The sequence below is a fragment of the Prunus persica genome, chromosome G5 (genome assembly GCF_000346465.2).
Source record: "Prunus persica cultivar Lovell chromosome G5, Prunus_persica_NCBIv2, whole genome shotgun sequence".
Lineage (NCBI taxonomy): Eukaryota > Viridiplantae > Streptophyta > Magnoliopsida > Rosales > Rosaceae > Prunus > Prunus persica.
This window is the reverse complement of record NC_034013.1, coordinates 15,685,519-15,709,227: the sequence shown is the minus strand read 5'-3', so window position 1 is coordinate 15,709,227 and position 23,709 is coordinate 15,685,519. Positions and strand designations below refer to the sequence as shown.

Sequence of the window (23,709 nt, the reverse complement as noted above, 5' to 3'; positions counted from 1 at the left end):
TAATTTCTTGTGCTTCAACAATTTAAGTTCTTGTGTAACCTAATTGGATTGGCTATAGTTTCATCTTCACCAGCCTGCGCGACAGTAGGTTGGTGATGCTGCAACCTGCAATGGCTATTGCTATATGGAAAAATTAGGTTGGTGATGCTGCAATGGCCATGGCAATATGGAAAAATGGACCTGCCAAGTGATCAAAGCAAACTGAATGCTCTCAGAAACAAATCACTGCTTTATCTGGTCAATACTTGACCAGGTATGTAGTTGGTATTTGAAAAGTTGGAAGATAGAATACATTTCATTATAATATGATAATATCATATTCTAATTAGGAACAAGAAACATATTCTATTGGCTGAGGCGCCTTGTTTGATAGGTACAGATAATTTTTTATGGAAGGCATTTCAGGCAAGTGTTTTACTATCAACTTGTCAGGCAAGCTAAGCAAATGGTTTAAACTCTATATAAGCTGCTTCCAATAGCATTAACTGAACATCAGATAAAAAAACTAGAGAGAGAGAGAGAGAGAGATGGCAGAGGAAAACAAAGTGACCCTTTATGGAATGTGGATAAGCCCTTATGTTAAGAGGGTGGAATTCGCTCTCAGACTCAAAGGTATACCCTATGAATATGTGGAGGAAGATTTGAGGAACAAAAGCCCATCGCTCCTCAAATTGAATCCTGTTCGTCAGGAAGTTCCAGTTCTTGTCCACAATGGAAAAGCAATTGTTGAGTCTCTTGTCATCCTTGAATACATTGATGAAACCTGGAAAACTGGCCCTCAACTTCTACCAGAAGATCCCTATAAACGTTCCCAAGTTCGCTTCTGGGCAAGCTATCTGCAACAGGTAAGACTGGCGAACAAAAAAAAGAAGTGTATATTTTTTTAGCCATGTTTAGTGCTTAATGAGTTACTCAAGCTAATTAAATTATTAAGGTAACTTGTATATGTTTGTTCTTTGGTGCAGGTGTTTGAGAGCATGGTCTCAGTGCTCAAAAGCAGTGGAGAAGCACAAGAGAAAGCCATTAAAGAAGTGACTGAGAAACTTAACTTACTTGAAGAGGGATTGAAGGGTTTCTTCCCAAATGGCTTCCTTAATTCATTTGACAAAGAAAATGTGGGACTACTAGAGGTGGTCATTTTTTCACATTTTGGTTCATATGAAGCTCAGGAAGAAGCCCTTGGAGTAAAATTTATAACCCTTGAGAAGACTCCACTAATTTATTCCTCCGTAACAGCTCTGACTGAGATCCCTGCGGTGAAAGCGGAGCGCAATTCTCATGAGAAGGTGGTGGCTTTCCTCAAGTTCGTTAGACGAAATGCCCTCAGATCTTCTGCTGAGTGACCATTTAGTAGTATTACTATTAATTGTTGACTTCTGTTTGCTTCTCTGTTTTGTTTTGTGTCTGTGGCACTTCATGGAGTCTCAAATAATGGGAGCAACAATCCTGCTGCTACTTGGGTTCTGCTGACCAATGTTATCTAATCTGTTGTAAAAGAATAAAAAGATTATTACCGTGACATATCTTCTGTAGAATAAATTCTTTTTTTTTTCTTCTTCTTCTTCTTTTTGACATCTCGAAAAGAAGACTTACAAGTAAACATAATTGGAAAACACTAGAAAATCAAAAGCAAATGTTGTCCTTGCTTTGCTTGCGACCATATAATTATCATCCCACCAAACATACGTAGTAAATGAGGAGGAGGCCATGCTACATGGTTGAAAACAGAAATAATTGCATAAATACCTTTCTTTATCTTTTTCCTTGGCTAACCACTTAAAAAATCCAACATAAAGAAGGCTGTCATTTCACTAAATCAAAAGCAAGTAGGCATCACATGCGGTGTTTTTAATTTCTATGAATGATACATGCCAAAGTGAAAGAAATATATGATTCACATGTGACACCCAATCACAATCATGCTATACTAACACTGCCTCCAGATCAAAACTCTCTCTCTCTCTCTCTCTCTCTCTCTTCAGCAAGCACAAAACTGAAACCAAGTCTCCTCCTCCTTACTCCTTAGCAAATTCCACACAGAACCTCAAAACTCTCAACCATCATGCCTAACGATCAACTTGAGGTACGTAATTTATACATTTCAATACATGAATTCTTTTTCTTTCATTTTTGACATTTCTTGCTTACTAAAAGGAATATTGATGTTGTATTTTGCAAATGAAGGCCATGAGAAAGAAAAAGAAAAAGAAGAGGCATGGTATCGTGGGTCAGTAGAAAGTTGGAATGGGAGGAATCGGTAAAAAGGGGTATAAATTTTTACATCTGTTGTTTGTTGGTTTGTGATATTACACTTTTGGAATGTGTTTTTATCCATTTTAACCTAAATTATGTTTGAAACTCATATATATATATATATTCTCAGCTCTTGGAAAAGCAATTATAGATGGAAGTGATGCATCACTTGAAGAAAACGCAAAGGCTATGATTTTTCTTCACCGTCACATTCATGAAGTGCTGAAAAGCGAATACGTAGTGGTCGATGACCCATTGGTTATGTGGAAAGCCTTATGCAAAAGATACAATCACCAAGAAATGGTGATCCTCTTAAGAGCTAGATATGAATGGACACACATGAGATTCTAAGATTTCAAGTTAGTGTCTGAGTACAACCCAACAATGTACAGAATCACCTCCCTGATGAAATTATGTGGTGAAAATATCTCTGAGGAGGATATGCTTGAAAAAACTCTGAGTACCTTTCATGCCTCAAATGTGCTCCTTCAGATGCAGCAGCAATATAGACAGTGGTTTTACGAAATATGTAGAACTGGTATCTTACTGATGGGGATAGGGATCCGGACACAGGTCACCAACCACATACACGAGCACCGAAATCTAGGGCTAGTGCAAACTCACATATATCGTAGCAAATCCATGCCACAAATAAACGATTTTATTAATCATCAACATATCTCCTACAACTATTACATTAGCCTTATTTATAGGCTTTACAAGACTTGAGCACCAAGGCTACTTGGTCCAAAAGTAAACTAATTAATTATAAAATCACACATAAATAATAAAAGATATCATAAAACTACCTAAATAAGAAAATAACAATATATCATGAAATAACTAATTAAATGGTAAATATCTATCTTGATCCACCCCTATGCTCCTGCATCAGACTCCCCTGGTTGGAAAGAATTCGTCCTCGAATTCAAGCCTTTGATTGTGGAAAATCCGAGTAGAATCTTCAATTGCTTCGTATTAATTCTAGATCTTTTAGCATCCAATTGAAACCTTCCTTTCCAAATAAAAAGATATTTGGAATATTTCGTTATTCTTGGCTTCTTACTCCCTCTAGCAATGCAAATGTTTCTCTCTAGAATCTTCAACCAATTGACAAAATCAACTAGATTTTTGACAACCTTCCAAGTGAAAATATTAATGCCCATAAAATCAATAATATCTTCGAAAGTTTTCTCAATTCTCATCTCTTCACTATTCTGGTCAATAAATTGCTTATCAAAATTGCTTTGAACACCCAAACAATTTTCATTGCAATTTTCACAGTTGCAAGGATCAAATATTGGAGGTAAATCTAAATTTAATAACTTTGATGAATAACAAGATGCACCAAAATTATCAAATTCATTTATACCTTCAAAGACACAATGAGAATAACCGTGCCCCTCTTCACTTGACTCACACAGCGGAGCGCAATAATGAAAAGGGCTATCTCCCTCGTACTCCCCGTCGAGACTCTCACGGCTTAGAGTGTCGATGTGAGCTACTCGGTTCAGATAAGGGTTCACACATCCCTCCCCGTCAGAACTCTTACCTATCTGGGTTCGAGCTTCAATGCGAGCAATGCGTTCTGTAAGTTGCCGTAGCATCCTCCTAATTTCCTCCATGTCGTTGTAGTTGTTAAAACGACCCTCCATCCAAAAACCTCCCCGATATAGCAGATCTTGAGCCATAGCTCTGATACCAATTGATGGAGATTGGGATCCGAACACAGGTCACCAACCACATACACGAGCACCGAAATCTAGGGCTAGTGCAAACTCACATATATCGTAGCAAATCCATGCCACAAATAAACGATTTTATTAATCATCAACATATCTCCTACAACTATTACATTAGCCTTATTTATAGGCTTTACAAGACTTGGGCACCAAGGCTACTTGGTCCAAAAGTAAACTAATTAATTATAAAATCACACATAAATAATAAAAGATATCATAAAACTACCTAAATAAGAAAATAACAATATATCATGAAATAACTAATTAAATGGTAAATATCTATCTTGATCCACCCCTATGCTCCTGCATCACTTACCTTTTGTTGGCTGAGCAGAACAATGAGCTTTTATTGAAAAATCACAAATCTTGCCCAATAGACTCAGCACCATTTCCTGAAGTAAATGATGCATCTCAGGAAGTGAATGCCACCTCATCTCGTGGCAGTTCCAATAGACGTGGGTGAGGAGGCAAGCATGGCCACTGACAAGGGAATAGAAAAGATCGCGGTACCCATTCATATGGCTTGGGTCCAAGGAGTAATCCTTCCACGATGGGCAAAAATACATCCCGGAATAAGAGAAAAGCGTAGACAAGCCATGTGCCTAGGTCATATGTTCAAACCTCACTTTCGTCAATATTATTTGTATAAAAAATCATACAAATACTCATAAAATACATACTAAAAAAGTCCTATCGTATGTTGACAATTGACCGTAACCCGGTGTGTTGTTGGTCAATAAACTTATCAATGCTTTTATCTGGTCAATAAACTTATCAATGCTTTTATCTGGTCAATAAACTCGACTGCTTTCATTATTGAATGCTCTAAGAAACATATCATTGCTTTTATCTGGTCAATAAACTTGACCCGGTATGTAGTTGGTAGAGATTTGGAAGATAGAATTGATTTCATTATAATATGATAACATGATATTCTAATTGTTAGGAACAAGAAAATTGTTTAACCATTGGAGTCTGTAAACTACAATCCTATTGGCTGAGGCGCCTTGGTTGTATCAGAAGCTAGAGAGAGAGACAGAGAGAGATGGCAGAGGAAAACAAAGTGACCCTATATGGAATGTGGTCAAGCCCTTATGTTAAGAGGGTGGAATTGGCTCTCAGACTCAAAGGCATACCCTATGAATATGTGGAAGAAGATTTGAGGAACAAAAGCCAGTTGCTCCTCAAACTGAATCCCATTCATCAGAAAGTTCCAGTACTTGTCCACAATGGAAAAACAATTGTTGAGTCTCTTGTCATCCTTGAATATATTGATGAAACCTGGAAAACTGGCCCTCAACTTCTACCAGAAGATCCCTATAAACGATCCCAAGTTCGCTTCTGGGCAAGCTATCTGCAACAGGTGAGACTTGAGAACTAAAAAAAAAAGTGTACATCTTTATAGCCATGTTTAGTGCTTAATGAGTTACTCGAGCTAATTAAATTATTAAAGTAACTTGTATATGTTTGTTCTTTGGTGCAGGTGTTTGAGAGCATGGTCTCAGTGCTCAAAACCAGTGGACAAGCACAAGAGAAAGCCATTAAAGAAGTGACTGAGAAACTCAAGTTACTTGAAGAGGGATTGAAGGGTTTCTTCCCAAATGGCTTTCCAAATTCATTTGACATAGAAAATGTGGGACTACTAGAGGTGGTCATTTGTTCACATTTTGGTGCAAATGAAGCTCAGGAAGAAGCCCTTGGAGTGAAAGTTATAACCCCCGAGAAGACTCCACTAATTTATTCCTCCATAACAGCTCTGACTGAGATCCCTGCGGTGAAGGCGGCGAGCATTCCTCATGAGAAGGTGGTGGCTTTCCTCAAGTTCTTTAGAGAAAAGGCCCTCAAATCTTCTGCAGAGTGACCATTTAGTAGTATTAATTGTTGAGTTGTGTTTGCTTCTTGTTGTCAATTACTCTGTTTTGTTTTGTGTCTGTGGCACTTTATGGAGTCTCAAATAATGGGAGAAACAATCCTACTACTTGGGTTCTGCTCGCCAATGTTATCTAATTTGTTGTAAAAGAATAAAGTGATTGGTACGACGACATATCTCTTATAGAAATATGAGACTGACATTGTGTGGGGTCTCCCTTTTATAAGAAATGTGATTAATAAACATGATACATGCAATATATCGTTATAAAAACGCCTACGACCACGTCTCGGTGTTATACTTCAATTTCTTTGATTTTGTTGATGTAACTTAAATCACGAAGCTTGCATGAATACTGCAAACCAAATCAGCAAATACCAAAAGTAATGCTCTTTCGTCAAACAAATATGTTATATTCAAATATAATTTCATGCTTTCAACACTAAAGATTGTAAACATGGTAAACGCTAGATCCTCTAAAATGACAGAGCATTTCCAAACAACTGAGATCGTGACATTGCAGATTTCTGACTGCAAAAAAGAAAATCACTAAGACGATGTCGTTTCTTCCCTATAGGAACAAAGAACAGTAGGGGTAGTCTTGACTTTGTTTTTGTGTATGTTGTATTTTTGTTTTTTTTTGTTTTTGTTTTGGTCAAGTGTATTTTTGTTTAGTTCCACATTTTTTATATTTCCTCTTTCCCCATCCAACGATCCAAAACTAATCCCCAAAACCAGAGGCCCATTTGACCCAAGATAAAAGAAAAACCAGCAGGTGGCATAGTGTTCGTTCTGATCAACGTTGAACTTAGGAGTTCGCTTTCTCACTCCTCTCAAATGGGAGCTCACAATTCGTTATCTTTTGTCACCGGTAAGCCCTCGAATTCTGGATTTTTCCACTTCAATTTGATGGATATTATGGCATAGAAATAGCGATATTTTTTTAATTGAAATTTTGATTCTGACATAATAGGATGGTTGGAAGATATCAAGCAATTACAATGAAAGATTGAAACTTTAATCTTCTAGCAAATTGCAACCATTGACTTTTATAAGTTTGACTCTCCATGTCTGGAATTTGAAGCAGAAGAAAACCTCAATTTTTATGTTTTTTTAAATAAAATTCTTAAGTGATAAATATTCTGTTTCTTTGTGAAAAACTATTGTTGGGAAATAAAAGAAATCAAGGTTTTTGATATTTAGTGAATGTGTAATTGCATATGCCAATTTGTATAAAATAAAAAAAATAAAAAAATTATGGTTCTGTGTTTGTAATGTTTTGCATGGCAGAATTGTAAATATTTATGGACTTGTGGGAAGTTACTAATTGATTTTTTAATCAGTCGATGTACTTTGGAGGGAATTTGTGTGGGGAGCTATTGTTGTGGCATATGGGGAAGGAATGATGCATCCTGTTGAGACCATAAAGACACGTATTTGGAGCCATGCTAAAGATGTTGTAGATGTAATATTCATGGCTAATGGGTGAAGCTCAAACGTTTGGTATGTAATGATATGGATGGCATTTAAATTTATTTAAATTCAATGTAAGAAAGTAAATTTCCAAGTATTGGCCTTTTATTTTCTTGCTAAAGTCTTTGCATATCTTACCTATGAAGCCTTGTATCCAAATGTATGGTGTTCTCTCCTCCTCCTTCCCTCTTCTCTATGTTTTTCATTAGGATTGGAATTAGGCAATGAATAGTATTTAATTTAAGACATTTGGCCTCTTTAGAACAACTGGTGTGTATCATCCACATAGTTGTTTTCACTTGATTGTACTTGATGTTTAGGATTGAGGATGTTCACAGGATTTTAGATGGACGTCTTATTCATCCTCCTTGTAACTCTTCTTTGATTAATAAGATTTGTGTTTCTTATAAGGAAAAGAAAATGAAGAAAAAAAAAAGAATTTCTCAGTTTGAGGTCGTACCACTAACAATCCAGTTTTACCATAAATAGCAATAGTTTGCATGTCTTACCCTTTTCTTTTGGCCTTTACATCATTTGTTTTGAAACACTAGGAAAATAGGATTGCAACTTCTGAACATGCATCCTCCCTGGCCTCACTAGTTTATTGTTTTATTTTGTCCCAAAACAGAAAATTCAGACGTACCATATTTTGATCAATGGTGAATCATAGGCAGTTAGCCTTTTGGCCTCTAATTTATTTAGTTGTCATTACTCTGTTGCCCTTTCCTAATAAGCTCTGGTTCTTATTTCTAGGATGATAGTTTGGCTTCAAAATTATGAATTTCCTGTGCATTATGCAGGTTTTGTTCTATGAAGGCTTGGAAGATTAGACACAGTATGGGAAGCAAATTACAAAATCAATATTTCCATATTGATAGTTCTATTGAGGGACTCATGCTTGGTGGATTGGCTGGTGGTATGTACCTTGCTTATACTTTGTCCTACTTTGTTCTATTCATAGTTCTATAATTTATTTTAGTATTTCCTGTAGGGTGATTTATACTTGCATTATCTTGTCCAGGTATGCATATCTTGCCACTCCGTTAGATGTGATCATGTGATCAAAATAAGATTTCAACTGCATGGTAAGACCTTGAGGTATCAATTCTGTTTTTTGGATACTTTTATCATTATTTTCAGACGAATTTCAGTTGCCAGTGTAGGACTAAATTTGCTGCAAGCATCACATGCTGTATATGTGATGTTAGTGTACTTAATGTCACCTGAACAAGGCTTGGCACTTGTATGCAGTCAGCTGTTGGGCGTGTCAATACTAATCACATAGGTGCACAGAGACAAACACTAGTTATCCTTATAATTCATTGAGGGGTTTTTCACAATTCTATAGCTGTTTTATCAATGTGCCATTTTCCAAGTTATTTCCTTCTTTCTGATATGGAACTCTTTTTGTTGCATCCTGGATTTCATCTTCACGGTCTGCCCCCATTAGTGCGTTATACAATAGTAGTGGTAGACTGAGAGTAAATAGCTTCTTTTCATTCAGTATCTTATGGTTGTAGCTATTATCTCCTGCAGTATGATGCAGCTATTCTTCATACTTCATTTGCAAGGCTTTTGGGTCACCCCAAAGCAGCTTCTGCTGTAGTACATCTAAAGACTCTTTGAGTACAATTAGTAGCCGATTCATTGCTGTGTCACACAAATTATTTTAATATTGCAGTTGCAACCTATTAGGTGATCTGCGGGAAATGTTAATTCTTGATCTTTCTTATACTCTTCAAAGAATCTAGGCTTGTTTTCCAATTTCTTTTCAATTTTCATATATAGTATATGTATGACTACTTTTCATATTTGATGGAATTTGACAATCCTTGATAAGGTCCATAACATTCATCAATTAGAGTTGAAGGAACGTGTCAGCTGTTGTGCACGTCCACACTGATCACATAGGTGCACAGATATTAACACTGTTTATCCTTTATATAATCATCGAGGGGTTTTCTGCGATTCTATTCCTGTTTTATCAATGTGCCATCTCCCACCATTTTGATTAAATTTCATCACCAGATAACATACTATTTTAAATCTTGGCAACAAAGTGGTCGGGCTATAGTCAGAAAATAAACTTCGGTAATTTTGCATTGACTTTTATTTTAACCTAATCCTATAACATGTTTACCAAGATGGGGAAGGGAATTTTTAGAGAGCAATTTTCCCCTGGTATATTCGGCTTGGGCCTCACATGCCTGTCTTGAATTTTTCTGTGGATCTATTACTCATTGGCTGAAAGTTAGAGGTGATAGTTGTTTTTCAGTTTCTATCAAATGTTGTGAAATTTAGGTAGGAATGGCTGGTTGCATGCAATTTGTTGCATATAGATGGCTGATGATGCATAGGGGATGTTCAGAGGTAGCATTCCCAGGATTGGAGGGTTTAGTCTAGCTTCAGCTCTTCCCTTCACAGCAATTGAATTTTCTCAGAGAGCATTTCAATGAAGGATTGAGCAATGACAACACGCAAGAAGTTGCTAGCATGTCAGTGGAGGAAATACTGGAGAATTTTCATGTATTTGAATTTGGACAAGACTTTTAATAATGTTTTCTTGTAAGTTGTAATACGTTGATATTGAGGAGGAGGTTTTTTTGTATTATTTATTTTTCTTTTGAGCTTCTCAGAACCACTAGTTTCGGGTGCGGGAGGCAAATTAAAATGTCGTCAGACTTTTAGCCGCGGTTTTTGGATTCGCTACTATAAGGTGCTATAGCAACAGCTAGCGACGGTTTTCACCGCTGCTAAATCCACTTTACTGAGAAAGAGCATAAAAATCGTCACTAAAATCCCCAAAACCGGGACTAAAGACCAAAAACCGTCGCAATATAAAGAAACTGTTACATATGCTGAAAATGGTGGTTTTGTTTCTGTTTTTATGTAGGCGTTCGTTTTACTTCCCTTAAAATACTAAGGGATATTTGGTAAGTCACACAGAATCTGATTAAACTTCATTGCGACCATATACAATTACAAACTTATCAGTGTTCGTTTGCCAATATGTATTTTCGGATTAATGTTGGAAAATTAGATGGGCTCGTTTGCATAATGGCTCTGCTTCTGTGGTTCAAACGTTGATACTCTGCATTATTAGGTAACACAGCTCAGAAACACTTTTTGTGGTAAGCTTTCCAATTTGTTATTCTCCCAATTAGCTTGTTTGGATTCGAATGGCCTAAGAACAGCGACAAATTGAAAAAGAAAAAGAAATTTTTGCTTGACATTTGAGGATATTTGGAAGACATCAAAGCAGGAGCTAACATGAAAAGACTGGAACTCTAGTCTATATTCTTCCAGCCAGTTGCAACCATTGCAACTTGTTGCAGCTGAAATCAACAATTTTTATTTTTCAATAAAGAAAGAAACTAATTCACTCGGTGACACAAAAGCAAAGCTATGAAAACATTTGCTTTCCTTTTAAGAAAATATTGTGGGAAACAAAATGGAAAATCAAGGTTTTCAATATTTATGGGATGTATAGGATGCCCTTACTGTGTCTGCATGTGCCCCAACCAGACAATCTCAACCATATGAGAAACCCTTGTGTGCTCAGACATACAATCTTTTTGGTTGGGTTGTTAAGTTTCGAATGTGCTGTGCTAGCTATATATAAAACTTGATATGTATTTGAGTGCTCTTTTCTATATCTGGACATGGATCTCTTGTTCTTGTTGTTATGATGTAGATGGATGTCCTTTTAGGCTCTCAATTTTGGTCTTAGCAACTTGAATTGTTGTCTGACCCTTCAGCCATCATGGGAACTCCAAAATGCAGGTGTTCATTCCTTTTACTTTAGGTATTTGAGCATATACACTCGGTTTTTTCTAAAGTAGATGTTTCACTTGAACGAGTAATTATTTGATGTGACCGTAACATAATTATCATTTCAGTCATGCTATAATAAAAATATGTTTACTAATATATATAATCTAAAGCATAAATTCCTGGCCCAATAATTTTTTAACACAATGGGAACAAACAAAACGCTTTGAAGATTTTTCTTTAAGATAGATATTTAATTCCAAAATCAACATAATTTTGTATATTAAAAAAGTGCTAATAAGCTTTAGAATGGGCCGCGGATACAAGAAAAGGTGGAGTTTTAAAACATTCGGCCTGGCCCAAATTGCTTCTATAGGCTGGTCAACGATCCCTTTCTTTAGAAAAAATTATTACATGTCAAGAGATGACTGGTTTAATGTCGGTACTATACTTTCGGCCGCCGTAGCAGATTATACACTCGCCAAAACCCTACCCCTTTTGTTCTCTCTCTCTCTCTACATTCGCACCTTCATTTCGGAAAGCCTAATAAGAGCGAGACAGAGAGAGCGGTAGGGTTTTAGAGGAGCATCAAAAGGGAAGTTGAAGATGGTGGCTGATAAGGGCAAGAAGCTGAAGCTTTCAGAGAAAGCCGAAGATGATAACTCGGACCACATCGATGAGAAGCTCGTCCTTTCCATCGAAAAGTTGCAGGAGGTCCAAGACGAGCTCGAAAAGGTTGTACCTCTATACCTATCTGCGCATTAGATTATTGTACCCTTGTTCCCTGTACAATTGAGGCAAAATAAGGGTTTTTTTCTAAAGTTTTCTTTGGGAATTATCTGCCCATTCAGAGCTTTTCGTGTTCTTATTGCTCTTGAATTATTAACTTGCTCAGGTAGGCGCATTGAATTCAACTTTTTCAGCCCATGCCTGAGTTGCAGTGCAATTTAATTTTATTATGAGGATGTAGGAAATTAACCCATAGGATGGAATGATTTATGGCTTTGATAAAAGCCTAAACCCATAAAAGGATCTGAGGGTGCGCTTGGTTTCGATAGAAAATCAGTGCCTTAGCTTATTAGAGCAACAACATTGCCTACAATTTCCATTTTTTTAAAAAAACCATTGAGGGGCGCTCCATTATATAGACATGCGTAGGCAGCAGCCCCGTGCTTCATTTTGTTGTTTGTTGTAACACACTGGATACTCGGTATAATTGTTGCAACTGTCAATTCTGATATGTGTTTCATTTTGTGAAGTTTGAATTGCTGCTTTTGGTAATTAAATTTTCTCCTTTGTTTAACCTTCCATAGGTCTGGTTTATTTCAACTAGAGGGAAAAAAAATAGAGAAAGGAAGAGAACGTGAAGTTTACTGTTTTCGTGTGTTTGATTAGGCGGAGCCATACTTAGGCTAGTGTGGGCTCCAGCCCCGTACAAGATTTTGGAAAACTGAAAACTTGTTGCCAATTTTTAAGAAATTCACCCACTTAGTGGAAGTTGGCCCACCCAGCTTAGAAAAAATTGGCTCATTCCATCCGAGCAACTCACAAGAGAACCGTAGTCAGCCACCCATACATAATAAAGGGGGAAAATAAGTTTTTAGCACACCCGTGTGGAAATTCTTGGTTCCACCTTTGCATGAAAAAATTGATGGGAAAGGAAAGAGAAGAATATACAATTTTGGTAGCTTTGGTTGTACGAGACCTATTGAAATCTTGCCTACTTTGAAAAGAAGTTCAAGAGGCAAAATCGAATAAAACCTTGACATCATTGAAAAAGTGTATAACAGCTCACTATTCGAGCTTCTTGCGCCAGACATGAACAGGGCTAAGTAACATTGTCCTAGTTGCGGGACGGGATCCGGCAGCCAGTTGCTGGCTCTTGATAACTAGCCCAGAAATAACTCCAATTTCCATAACATAACGAGCCAAGGTTGCACGTGAGATGAGTGACGTAGGTGCACTGCACAAGCTATCATCTCCATAAGCAAAATAAAGTTATTTTTCTTCCTTTTCTGTTCCATGTCATTTTCTTGTTAATTAATAACCAAACAACCAAAAGCTAGGAAGTTTAGTCGTTTTCTTTTCTTGTTGTTTCTCAACTGGTTAACTGAACAGAGCCTGATAGTATGGAAACCACGCTACATTTCCACTTTGTGGCCTTGTTTGTAGGCTGGGCATTACTAGTTAGTTAAACTTCTATGGTTCACTTGTATTAAGAATTTGGGAGACTTTGGAAAAGGCCAAAGGAGAGAGAAATTTTTTAATAGAAGCCAAAATGGACAAAATTGCCCGTATTTATTTTTGGATTTCCTAAGGAATCCTTTACATTTGCATGTCTTTGGTTTGAAAGTTGAGAGGTTTTTCTGTCTTTTTTGAAAAAGCTTTGGCTTTTTCCAAAAGTGAAATTTTTTTTGTGGCTAAAACCTAAATTTACTAAGAATTTTTTGCGCACGAACTTGTACTGATATTCAATTTATGTATTATTGCAAATTTGCAATGGACCAACCGTTTTCCTTGGATTTTTATGTTTTCTTTTGAATGTTTTATAGATCAATGAGGAAGCCAGTGATAAAGTCCTGGAAGTGGAGCAGAAGTATAACGAGATACGCAAGCCGGTGTATGATAAACGAAATGATATCATCAAGTCCATTCCCGACTTTTGGTTAACTGCTGTTAGTTATCTATCCTTATTTATATCTGAGTGGAAGAATTTATGATGACTTTTTTTCCCAATTAATTGACTTGCTCCTTAATCTGCAGTTCCTGAGTCATCCTGCGCTTGGTGAACTTTTGACCGAAGATGATCAAAAGGTTTCGTATTTGTTCCCATATGCGCCAGAAATTAATTAGTGCATCTTTCTCTTTATAACTATTTTTTAATTACTCTGCAAATAATAAATATATGTTGATGATCATTGAATTGCATAATCAGTTACTCACATTCCCTACCTTATCTTCTATAATCAATGAAATCATTGATATTGTTTCCATGTAATATTTCAAATTGGCTTCTTGTTTCCTCAATCTTTTCTATTATGTCTGGGTTCATTTTTCATTTTCCTTTCATAGATTTTCAAGCATCTAACTTCTCTGGAAGTGGAGGATTTTAAGGATGTGAAGTCTGGTTACGCCATTACTTTCGTGAGTTTCTCCTTTCCTTTGCCGTTTTATCTTTGAATGGCATTTGGGTGTGTTATATGTTATGTTTCAATTATTGAATATTTGAGATTAACTAAATTTCGTTATTTAATGTACAGCATTTCAGCCCCAATCCTTATTTTGAAGATGCGAAGCTTACGAAGACCTTTACTTTCCTTGATGAAGTAACAAAAGTTTCTGCCACATCAATAAAGTGGAAAGAGGGAATGGTATAAGATTTTTGTCTTGTATTCAATTTATGTCTGCCTGTCAATTTGGGGTATTTTAACTTACTGTGTACCTAATATGTGAAGGGCATACCTAATGGAGTTAATCATGATAAGAAAGGGAACAAGCGACCTCAGGCTGAGGAGAGGTTGGTTATCCAGATCTGTTAGAATGGACCTCTAGAATTACATTATCCTTCTGTATGCTTATTTCAAATTGACCGGAATTGCAATCCTCACTCTATTTTATTGTTTTCATGTAGCTTCTTTAGCTGGTTTAGTGATAGTCAACAGAAAGATATTTTGGACGATGAGATTCATGATGAGGTTAGTTTATTTTTGCATTTGAAGATCGTAACAAGTGCTTTGTACCAATTTCAATATTGACCCAGACAATCTTTCCTTAGTTCTTCTTACTCTTATATGGATGCTTTTGTGACTTTCCCTTCATACCGCAGATTGCGGAGGTTATTAAGGAGGATCTGTGGCCCAATCCTCTTACTTATTTCAACCATGTAACTTCTCTTTTACCTTATTTCCCTATTACATAAGCATAAGTCTAATTATTTCTTAGAAGCATTTACTGTTTGCCTATTTTTCTAATGAGTTCATGACCTCTTTGACATAGGAGGCTGATGATGAGGATTTCGATGATGAAGAGGCTGATGAAGAGGTAAATGCAGATCCTTTTGGTTTAACTGTCAAGCAGAGTAAAAATAATCTAAACATGGATAACCTTTCTACTAAATCCAAACCTTAAATCTGTACTTTCTAACGCCTTAAAATTTGTGGTATACAAGAAGATGCTGAGGCCGGATATTAAGTACTGCTGTGTGATTTAAAAAAGAAAATTGTTATTGATTTTTTCACAATTGCATGACTAGATCATTATTATCCATCGCTATGACTTACTTTCATATAATAAGATATGTTCAAATTGAACCTCATATACAGGATTCCATCAGGTTCAGGCCTTTTGCTTCTTAAAGTAGTCAGTGGTCTAGGATAGGCTTGTGGCATCTATACCTGTAGTGTTTGGCATCCTTGTACAAAGTGAATTGACTACTTTCAGTGAGCTGCTATGACCGATATTGTATTTTACAATTCCTGCATTGCTACATTCATGTGTGTGTGTGTTTACATGTAGTGTTGTATTACCTGGAGGCATATGTAAATTGATGGTTTTTGTGCAATTCTTGTGGTTAGATGAACTTAAATGTAAGGACCTCATTATTGACTTGAGAATGGAGATAACTTGCACCCTTGCAAATAATTTTATTAGTTGAATATATGTGGTTATTTACTTGCTTTCATCTGAACCTCTCTAATATGCTGCCCTTATCTATCTGTTACAAATCTCATAGAAATTTTAGCAGGAAATTCCCTTATGTTAATTCTTGAGGTTTGCCTATTGACAGGGAAAGAATGAGGATGATGACTCTGAAGAAGATGACGATGACCAAGAAGATGATGAAGACGGTGATGAGGATGATGGAAAGTGAGAACATCCATCTGGGTCTTCAAATCTTTTGGCATTTGCTGCGTTGTTAACAGCTTGTGTAAAGTGGTCTACAGTAGTCGATAAGTTAAAGTCTAAGGTGACAGGGGGATGACCATCATAACTCTTTCTTGACAGCGTCCTGCCATCTGGGCACTTGACTGCTCTCATAAGCCAGTCACTGGTTCTTGTTTCATGGCGTTTCTCTGTTACAATGGGGTTATTTTTGTGGCTTCTCCCTGATATGCAGATCTCTAGAATGACAATATTATAAGGGTCTTGGCTTTCTTTTGTTTCTAAATGACATGAATGAGGATATATGGTATTATGGAGTTGAAAGCTCATTGGCATCATTTTATGGTTGACTCTAATAGTAGGGATTTTCATTATCGGGTATCAATTTTTAGAGAAATTCTTAACTCTGCCAGGAAAAGAACAGGAAAAGGTTTCTGCTGGTCTTGGAAACCATGAATGCTTAAAGGGTGGCCGAAGTTTTAATTCATAGAGTAGATAAACAGTGACGCCTGATGTTTTTAACAGGCTTTGTGCTCTTAGTAGACATAAATATAGTGAAAAGCAGGTTTTCCATTATTTTGTTTTACTTTTCGCTTCTCAGAGTTACCAAGATTAAAGTGGAGGGATAGCTTTAAACTCTCATCACGTTTTTAGCGGCGGTTTTCTATCCCACGGCAATAGCATGTTATAGCAACGCCTAGCGACTGTTTTATCCGCTGCTAAAGCCACTTTCCCAAAAAGTAAAACAAAAGCCGTATTAAAACCACGAAAACCGTGGTAAAAGACCAAAAACTGTCGCACAACGGGAGTCTGTCACATAAAAGCTGAAAATGTGGTTTTCGTTTGTGTTTTGATGTAGTCCTTCTTTTTAGTTCTTCTAAAATACTAAGGGTCTTTGGTAAGTCAGGAAGAATCTGATTAAACTTCATTGCACCAGTGCAATCCAACATTGCAATAATTGAGAACCATAGACAATTGCATAGTTAGAAAGTCGTAAAAACACCAAGTGTAGCTCTATTTCAATGGTATTTTATTCGACTTTTCGTGTCCTTTTGGTTTTTGTTATGTAGGTTTTGTAATTTAGTTCTTGTATAATAAATATCAGCATCAGCATATTCATGGGAAGAACAATATGCCACGATAGCTTATAAATTACGAATTTCATAATATTAAGCAAATAGAAACTTCGGAGCACCAGAAACTTCAGAGCACATATCATCCTTAAACATATCAGTTTTCTTAGCATCAGAAGCTTCAGAGCACCAAACTTTCTGTAACTTTAGGTAAAACGTCCTTCAACTATGTTTAGTTGTACGTTTTAGCAGTGTTCATTTGCCAACATTTATTTTTGGATTTATGTTGGAAAATTAGATGGTCTTGTTTGTATAATGGCTCTGTGTCTGTGGTTCAAACGTTGAGGCTCTGCATTAGGTAACGCAGCTCAGAAAAAAAAAAACTTTTTCTGGTCAGCTTTCCAATTTGCTATTGTCCACATTGGATTGTTTGGATTTGAATCACCAACCTCAACCGTAAGAAACCCTTGTCAGCAACATACAATTTTTTGGTAGGGTTGAATTTTCGAATGTGCTAGCTATATATAACTTGATATACTGTTCTATATCTGGACTGGACATGGATGTTTGTTCTTGTTGTTATGCTGTAGATGGAAGTCCTTTTAGGCTTTCGGTAACTTGAATTGTTGTTAGACCCTTCAGTCATCATGTACTGTTCTATATCATCCTTTGCTTTATGTATTTGAGCAGATAGACTTGGATATTATTTGAAATATACGTCGTGAGAAAGAGTAATTATTTGGTGTGACCATGTCAAGTTTATTAAATCCAACCTCTAATGAAATCTGTACTTTAGATAAATTCTCATCAAATTTTAGACAAATTCTTACTCTGCAAGAAAAAGAACAGAAAAAAGGGTTTCTACAACTAATCTCGGAAGCTGTTTCTGAAACCACGATAGTATTATAAATTCACAGGCATGATATTCTTAAGTTTAACATGCTTTCTACTCTTTATTTTTTACTGGGTTCAGACTGTTGGAAGTAGAATCAAGAGTTACTGTGTCTAGGAATTTAGGGCTGAACACATGGTTGGTATCAATCTTGGGACTGCTTGTACAAGTGTGGTGGCAATCTCAAATTTGGGACCCCTTGTAGAGGGGTCTGCATATAGCTTACCAATCCTGGGCCCTCTGACGTGTCAATATCCTTGGGCTGGATCCCTTCAGGCAATGTCCAACAAAAGCTATGCAAAAGTTGCCCCAGCATGTAGGTGACCAAATTGGTGCCTAGTTGTGCTGCTGGGCACACACGCCTTCCTGCACCAAATGGTAGAAGCTGAAAATTATGACGCTTTGCATCAATGTCTTCTTCAATGAACCTTTCGGGTCGAAAATCAACCGGGTTGGGCCACGCTTTCGGATCACGCCCTATGGCCCAAACATTTACATGAACAGTGGTTCCCTTAGGGATATCATACCCACCAATCTTGACTCTGGCATTGGCCTTGTGAGGTAGCATTAGTGGGGTTGGAGGGTGCAGCCTCAGTGCCTCCTTGGCTACACATTTTAGGTAAGGAAGGCTTGAAATATCGGATTCTGTCATCGTGCGGTCCAGCCCAATTACGCGATCAAGCTCCTCTTGGGACTTTCGTTGCACCCTCGGGTTCTTGATCAACTGCGCCAAGGCCCATTCAGCTGAGATAGCAATTGTGTCCGTGCCTGCAGTGATCATATCCCAAAGTAGTCCTTCAACACTATCCTCAGTGAGTTCGTATTTTTCTTGATCACCAAGCAATGCACCCAAAAAATGCTGCTTGACACCACCAACGCCGTTAGACTTACTCTCAAGCATATGCTCCTCCTTGATTGCTTGTGTGAATTTCTCTTTCCTTGCCAAATGTCTGGAAATTGCAGTACTTTGAAACCACAAAACCCATCTGAGCCACCAATTCTCTTCAAAAATAGGTAGATATGCACCAAGCTTTCTTTCATTAGCCAGAATTGCCACAATTTCCAACCCTTGCTGGTTTAGCTCACCCACTTCATTCTCAAACCGCTTTCCAAACAATAGCATTGTGATAATGTTGAATGCCACTGATCTCAAGTATTTTCTGACCACTAAACATTTTCTATAATCTTGAGACTTGCTACAATCTTTGAAAATGGACTCTATCATGGCTCTAACTTCATCTTCTCTAACGTGTCTAAAAGTCTCAAGATTCTTAGGAGATAAAAGTTCAAGCATACAAATCTTCCGAAGCTTTATGTAGTGAGGACCATAATCTGCCCATATAAGGTCCTTACCATTTTTTGTGATCCTAGAACTAGACCAAGTCCTGTGCCTATGTGCTAACTGCTCATCATTGTCTTTGAGCACTTGCTTTGCCAATTCAGGGTTTGAAACTACTATGTGCAAACTTGAGCCCAACCACACCGATACGATTGGACCATAAACTTGTGACAACTCAAAAAAACACCGAGATCTAACGGCTCCCAGGTTGTGAAGGTTCCCAATGATAGGCCATGGGTAGGGTCCTGGAGGAAGCTTAAATCTTAGACGGTTGTGGAGTTTGCAAGCTAGGAAGATGAGAATTGTTGAGATGGGCAATAGAACGAGATCCGTTGTAGAAAAGGGTACTTGAGATTGCATTTTTGAGCTTTGTAATTGTAGAAGAGTAGATGTGTCTCTCACTATATCAAGCATTCTTTTTGTAACAAAACCTCATGTCATGCGATTATCATCTTCCAATTAATGTGGTGAATGCCTAATTAATGTTTTGTTGAGCCGTTAACGTAAATGCTTCTCTTGCAACAGCTAAACAAAAGGAAGTGCATATAATACATGATGTACGGTTAATCATTAAAATACAATGTAGAGTAAGTCTTACAAGAAGTCCCTCAAATAAGATTCGGATCCCTCACTGTGATGCAGTGATATTTGCGGACAATGAAACCCTTTTTCCTTTTTCTTCTTTTCTTTTTTCTTTCAAAAATCTCTTTTCCTTTTCATTACAACCAGAAAGGAAAGGCAAAAGTAATGTATATATATAATTCAAATGGTTTAAGCAAATAATAATTTGAAGGCGTCACTCTATGGCATTTAATTGTGTCCTGTTAGACTGGTTATATATGGATATATAATTTCCTGGAAGCTAGGTCTATATGATTCTTGTAGTCTTCATCTAGAAAAGGGGACTTGGAATAAAGGGGTGAAAAAGGTTCAATGGATCTTTTTTTTATTTTTTATTTTTACTGAAAAGAACAAAGATATGAGGTGTAAAAGTAAGATTGTTTTCAAATCAAATCTTAGGTCGAGCACTATAAATAAAAGTACGTGCAAATTAGGATAAGAGATTTTGTTATTCTTTAAGGCAATACTTTTTCTATTTTAATCTTGGTTTACTCACACATTTAATGTATAACTTAAGACAAATTAGATTAGATGAGCGGTTTAACTCAATGAAAAATAAGATTGATTTACATACTATTAGTCACAAATTTGAACCCTTTACAACATTTTGACAGTGTCTGTTAAAACACCTCATCCTCAATATCGTTTGTATAAAAAAAAAAAAAGACCAATTAAATTAGAGGTGTCGTAGAAAAATGTGAAATTAATTATACTTTTTTTTATATAAAAAAAAGGGGACAAATGGAAGCTTCTTAAGCTTATCTAAGCCAGTGCATGCATGTGTGGACCTCATACTCCAATGATCAGTAGGTTATTATTGCAACTTAATTAATTACAACCTGCGAACAAATGTAAATTTGGGAAAGCAGTATCGGTGCTCAGTCACTGTCTACAGTGAGCCTTGTGATGGTAGTTAGCTAAATTTGGAATTTTCTTTAATTCAGAGACTTGGTGGAAAAAAAAACCAGAAAGAAAAACAAAGGAATTTGATTTATTGAAAGCCAGAATTACAGCATGTGTTGAGGCGAGCCTCTCTCACATGTCCATTGTCCAATGCAGATACATTTATTTAGTGTCATTGGTTCATTGTCTTTTCATGCTTAGCTGCTGTGTTCTGATTGGACTTCTCTAAGTTTTTGGGGATAAGATTTTCAGTGTCCTCGTGGATTTTAGCAACTTGCACGACAGCAAAAAGTCATCCAAACTGACTTTTTTCATTGGTCCAGCAAAAGTAACATCCATATCAAAATCCCAGTATGGTGTACTCATCTTTTGTCCGATCATATTTTCTTGTTGAGGCAAGCGCTATTGTGTGGGAGAATATATGTACCTAGTTATCTTCACATTTGAATATAGAGTTCTTGATAGTTCATCCGTGAATTTGCATGTACACACAGTTGTAGTCGTTAAGTTAATAGTTCATCTTTGACTACTAAGAAATAGATTAATATCAAGTCACTAAATCGCGCTTATATTCAATGGGAATATATTCGTATTTATAACTCATTAATCTTCTTCTGATCAAGTCTTATGTATGCTAATATAGGAAGAAACACCAGGTTTACATTACTGAGAGCTTGAGAATATTTCATTTTCATTCTCTCCATTAATGAATTAGAATCTGTAAAATCATAATTACAAATTACAGAAACATATATAAATATGTGACAAATTGTGTTGTGAATTGAATACAAAGATCTTGTAATAAAAAGCAGATTTTAAACATGGGCATAAAGGATATGCTCATGATTCTTCACATTTCTCAAAGGAAAGTGAATAGTGATGATGAGCAATCTATAGCTAAGCAACATAGAAAACAAGGCAGGCTAGTGGGAAATGCATGCATTGCAATTTGCAGTGTAGATGAAGAAAAGGGAAGGTGTGGATCACAGAAGGGATCCCAAAGGGCATTTTGTTTGTTTGTTTTTTTTTTTTTTTTTTCTCTCTCTCTTTTATAGAGAGAGGCTGAAGTCACTGAGCCCAGAATAGAGGCAGACAAAAAGTTGAGAAAGTGATGTGACTCAACTCCCTCTGTTTTCAAAATATTCCAATGCAACTTCCAGCCCTACATGAAGGCAAAGATTCCAACTGTCTACTCCTCTAAACCAAACCAAACCCAACTTTTATATTTTTCATGGTTCCAAATTGAGAAGTTTTAGGTTTTCTTTTTCTTTGCCCACCACACATGTCTTAGAATCTTAGGTTAATGTTTTGGTTTAGCAGAACAAGTTTTGGCTAAGCTGGTTCCCAATGAACCAACCATTTGATTGATCAAGAGCATTATCAGCAGCAATGAACTCAAATAATGATAATCGTATGGCTCCAACCAAATTTAAGCCCTCGACATTGATTGAGCTTGAAAAAGAACATGAAAACCCAACAAAAGCCCAAACAAAACCAACTTTTGTAACAGTTTTTTGGGAAAATGGCTCAGTGGGTTCAGTTTTAGCAGAGGCCTAGTATTGTTTGCAAAGCTGCTGCTGTGCACATGATTATGTGCTAATCACACAACAGCTAAACCAATATTAGAAATTTAGAACATAAAGTCTCCGCTAAACACACCCAATTATAACCTTAATCATGTATTAGGGTTAGCTGTATAGATAAATATAGTGAGTGGAATTTTCCATTTGGTTTTGAACGTGAGCAAGGGTATCAAAACTTAAACATCCAGAAATTGCCTTTCAAAAATTGTAGCTGGAAAAGATATTAACAAGCAGAGATGAATAGATAGATGGTAAGCTGTCTCCTTCAATGGCATTACATAAGTGGCAAGGCATGTGGTCTCAAAAAAAGGCAGCACTTGCTAATTCCTGGTTCACATTTCTCGACAGTAACCCCACAATTCAGTCATGTACAGAAGAGCCCTGCCACCCCCAATGAGATGATGCCACACGCTTCAATGGACTTGTTCAACTGGAGCCCCCATTAGATTTGGTTCAAGTCATTAAAATAAGTTATTGTACTAGTGGGATTGAAATAGCTAACCTAGCTAGCTAGGTGCTAATATGGTTAAGACATTCTGTACGATTTAAACATATAATTATATCAACAAAGAGCTAGATTGGTATGTATATATATGGTGATAGGTTGTGCGAATATCAAACCAATCGGCAAGGGGCTTGTAACTTGAACGGTCAAGAATATTTTGTTCATGTGTTTGAAGTTTTGTATTCGAATTTCCTCTCCCTTAATATCACTTATTAAAAAACCTACAACGAACTGGCCCTACAAAAGTTAATAAAGATTATTATTACTGAGGCATCACAAATCATTCATCTGAAAGAAAAAGAAGAAGAAAAAGGCATAGAAAATTAACAGTGGTTGTGACAATCAGGTCAAGCAAAGCAATTGTCTAAATGCTAGTCCTTATCTCTGTTCTAAATTGCTACTGGACAAAAGATCATGACTAATTCTGACCAGCTATATAAAGATTATTAGGACTTGCTTCTTTGATCTTCTTTTATGGCAATATGGCTCATCAACATCTCCCTCCCTTGATCTAGTTTTCTTTGCTCAAACCAACAAATCAGTTTCTGCCACATGTTCAGTTTAAGATTGGAAAAGACAAAAATACCATCAACCAGCCAAAGTAAGTATATCACATCAGTGCCACATGAGCAATGTTGGATGTGGAGCAGACCACATTAGCTGTGGTACTCAACAAAGCATCCAATCAATTTCAAGTTGGCACTTCAATTTGAGATATTAGGCAAGTCCAGCCAAGAGCTCAGTGTAGCACAGGATATTCTTTCTTCAAGTGTTTTAAGTGTAATTAATGATGTAAATGAACA

General features: G+C 36.7%; 3 protein-coding genes, 1 long non-coding RNA gene and 1 pseudogene across 4 annotated transcripts; 4 read left to right on the top strand and 1 right to left on the bottom strand.

Moving 5' to 3' along the window:
* LOC18777459 (glutathione S-transferase U10) lies at positions 488 to 1,555 on the top strand. Its single transcript, XM_007210984.2, has 2 exons — positions 488 to 845; positions 966 to 1,555. Exons 1-2 carry the CDS (start codon positions 528 to 530, stop codon positions 1,341 to 1,343), a joined length of 696 nt encoding a protein of 231 aa, XP_007211046.1. The 5' UTR covers positions 488 to 527; the 3' UTR covers positions 1,344 to 1,555.
* LOC18776330 (glutathione S-transferase U10) lies at positions 4,942 to 6,037 on the top strand. Its single transcript, XM_007210588.2, has 2 exons — positions 4,942 to 5,358; positions 5,479 to 6,037. Exons 1-2 carry the CDS (start codon positions 5,041 to 5,043, stop codon positions 5,854 to 5,856), a joined length of 696 nt encoding a protein of 231 aa, XP_007210650.1. The 5' UTR covers positions 4,942 to 5,040; the 3' UTR covers positions 5,857 to 6,037.
* On the top strand, positions 6,477 to 9,973 carry LOC109949375. The gene is made up of 4 exons (XR_002271890.1): positions 6,477 to 6,736; positions 7,209 to 7,368; positions 8,139 to 8,254; positions 8,360 to 9,973. It is a non-coding gene; the product is annotated as an uncharacterized LOC109949375 (long non-coding RNA).
* LOC18776830 (NAP1-related protein 1) lies at positions 11,607 to 16,371 on the top strand. Its single transcript, XM_007209415.2, has 10 exons — positions 11,607 to 11,844; positions 13,662 to 13,784; positions 13,873 to 13,923; positions 14,182 to 14,253; positions 14,370 to 14,480; positions 14,565 to 14,626; positions 14,741 to 14,804; positions 14,936 to 14,992; positions 15,106 to 15,150; positions 15,896 to 16,371. The coding sequence occupies exons 1-10, from the start codon at positions 11,716 to 11,718 to the stop codon at positions 15,977 to 15,979; spliced, it is 798 nt and encodes a 265-aa protein (XP_007209477.1). The 5' UTR covers positions 11,607 to 11,715; the 3' UTR covers positions 15,980 to 16,371.
* Positions 18,101 to 19,654, bottom strand: LOC18776057 (annotated as a pseudogene).

Coding starts and splice junctions, on each gene's coding strand:
- LOC18777459 (XM_007210984.2), top strand. CDS start 528: ATGGCAGAGGAAAACAAAGTGACCCTTTATGGAATGTGGATAAGCCCT. Junction 846..965: donor GGGCAAGCTATCTGCAACAG/GTAAGACTGGCG, acceptor TCTTTGGTGCAG/GTGTTTGAGAGCATGGTCTC.
- LOC18776330 (XM_007210588.2), top strand. CDS start 5,041: ATGGCAGAGGAAAACAAAGTGACCCTATATGGAATGTGGTCAAGCCCT. Junction 5,359..5,478: donor GGGCAAGCTATCTGCAACAG/GTGAGACTTGAG, acceptor TCTTTGGTGCAG/GTGTTTGAGAGCATGGTCTC.
- LOC18776830 (XM_007209415.2), top strand. CDS start 11,716: ATGGTGGCTGATAAGGGCAAGAAGCTGAAGCTTTCAGAGAAAGCCGAA. Junction 14,254..14,369: donor CTGGTTACGCCATTACTTTC/GTGAGTTTCTCC, acceptor TTTAATGTACAG/CATTTCAGCCCCAATCCTTA. Junction 14,805..14,935: donor ACGATGAGATTCATGATGAG/GTTAGTTTATTT, acceptor TTCATACCGCAG/ATTGCGGAGGTTATTAAGGA.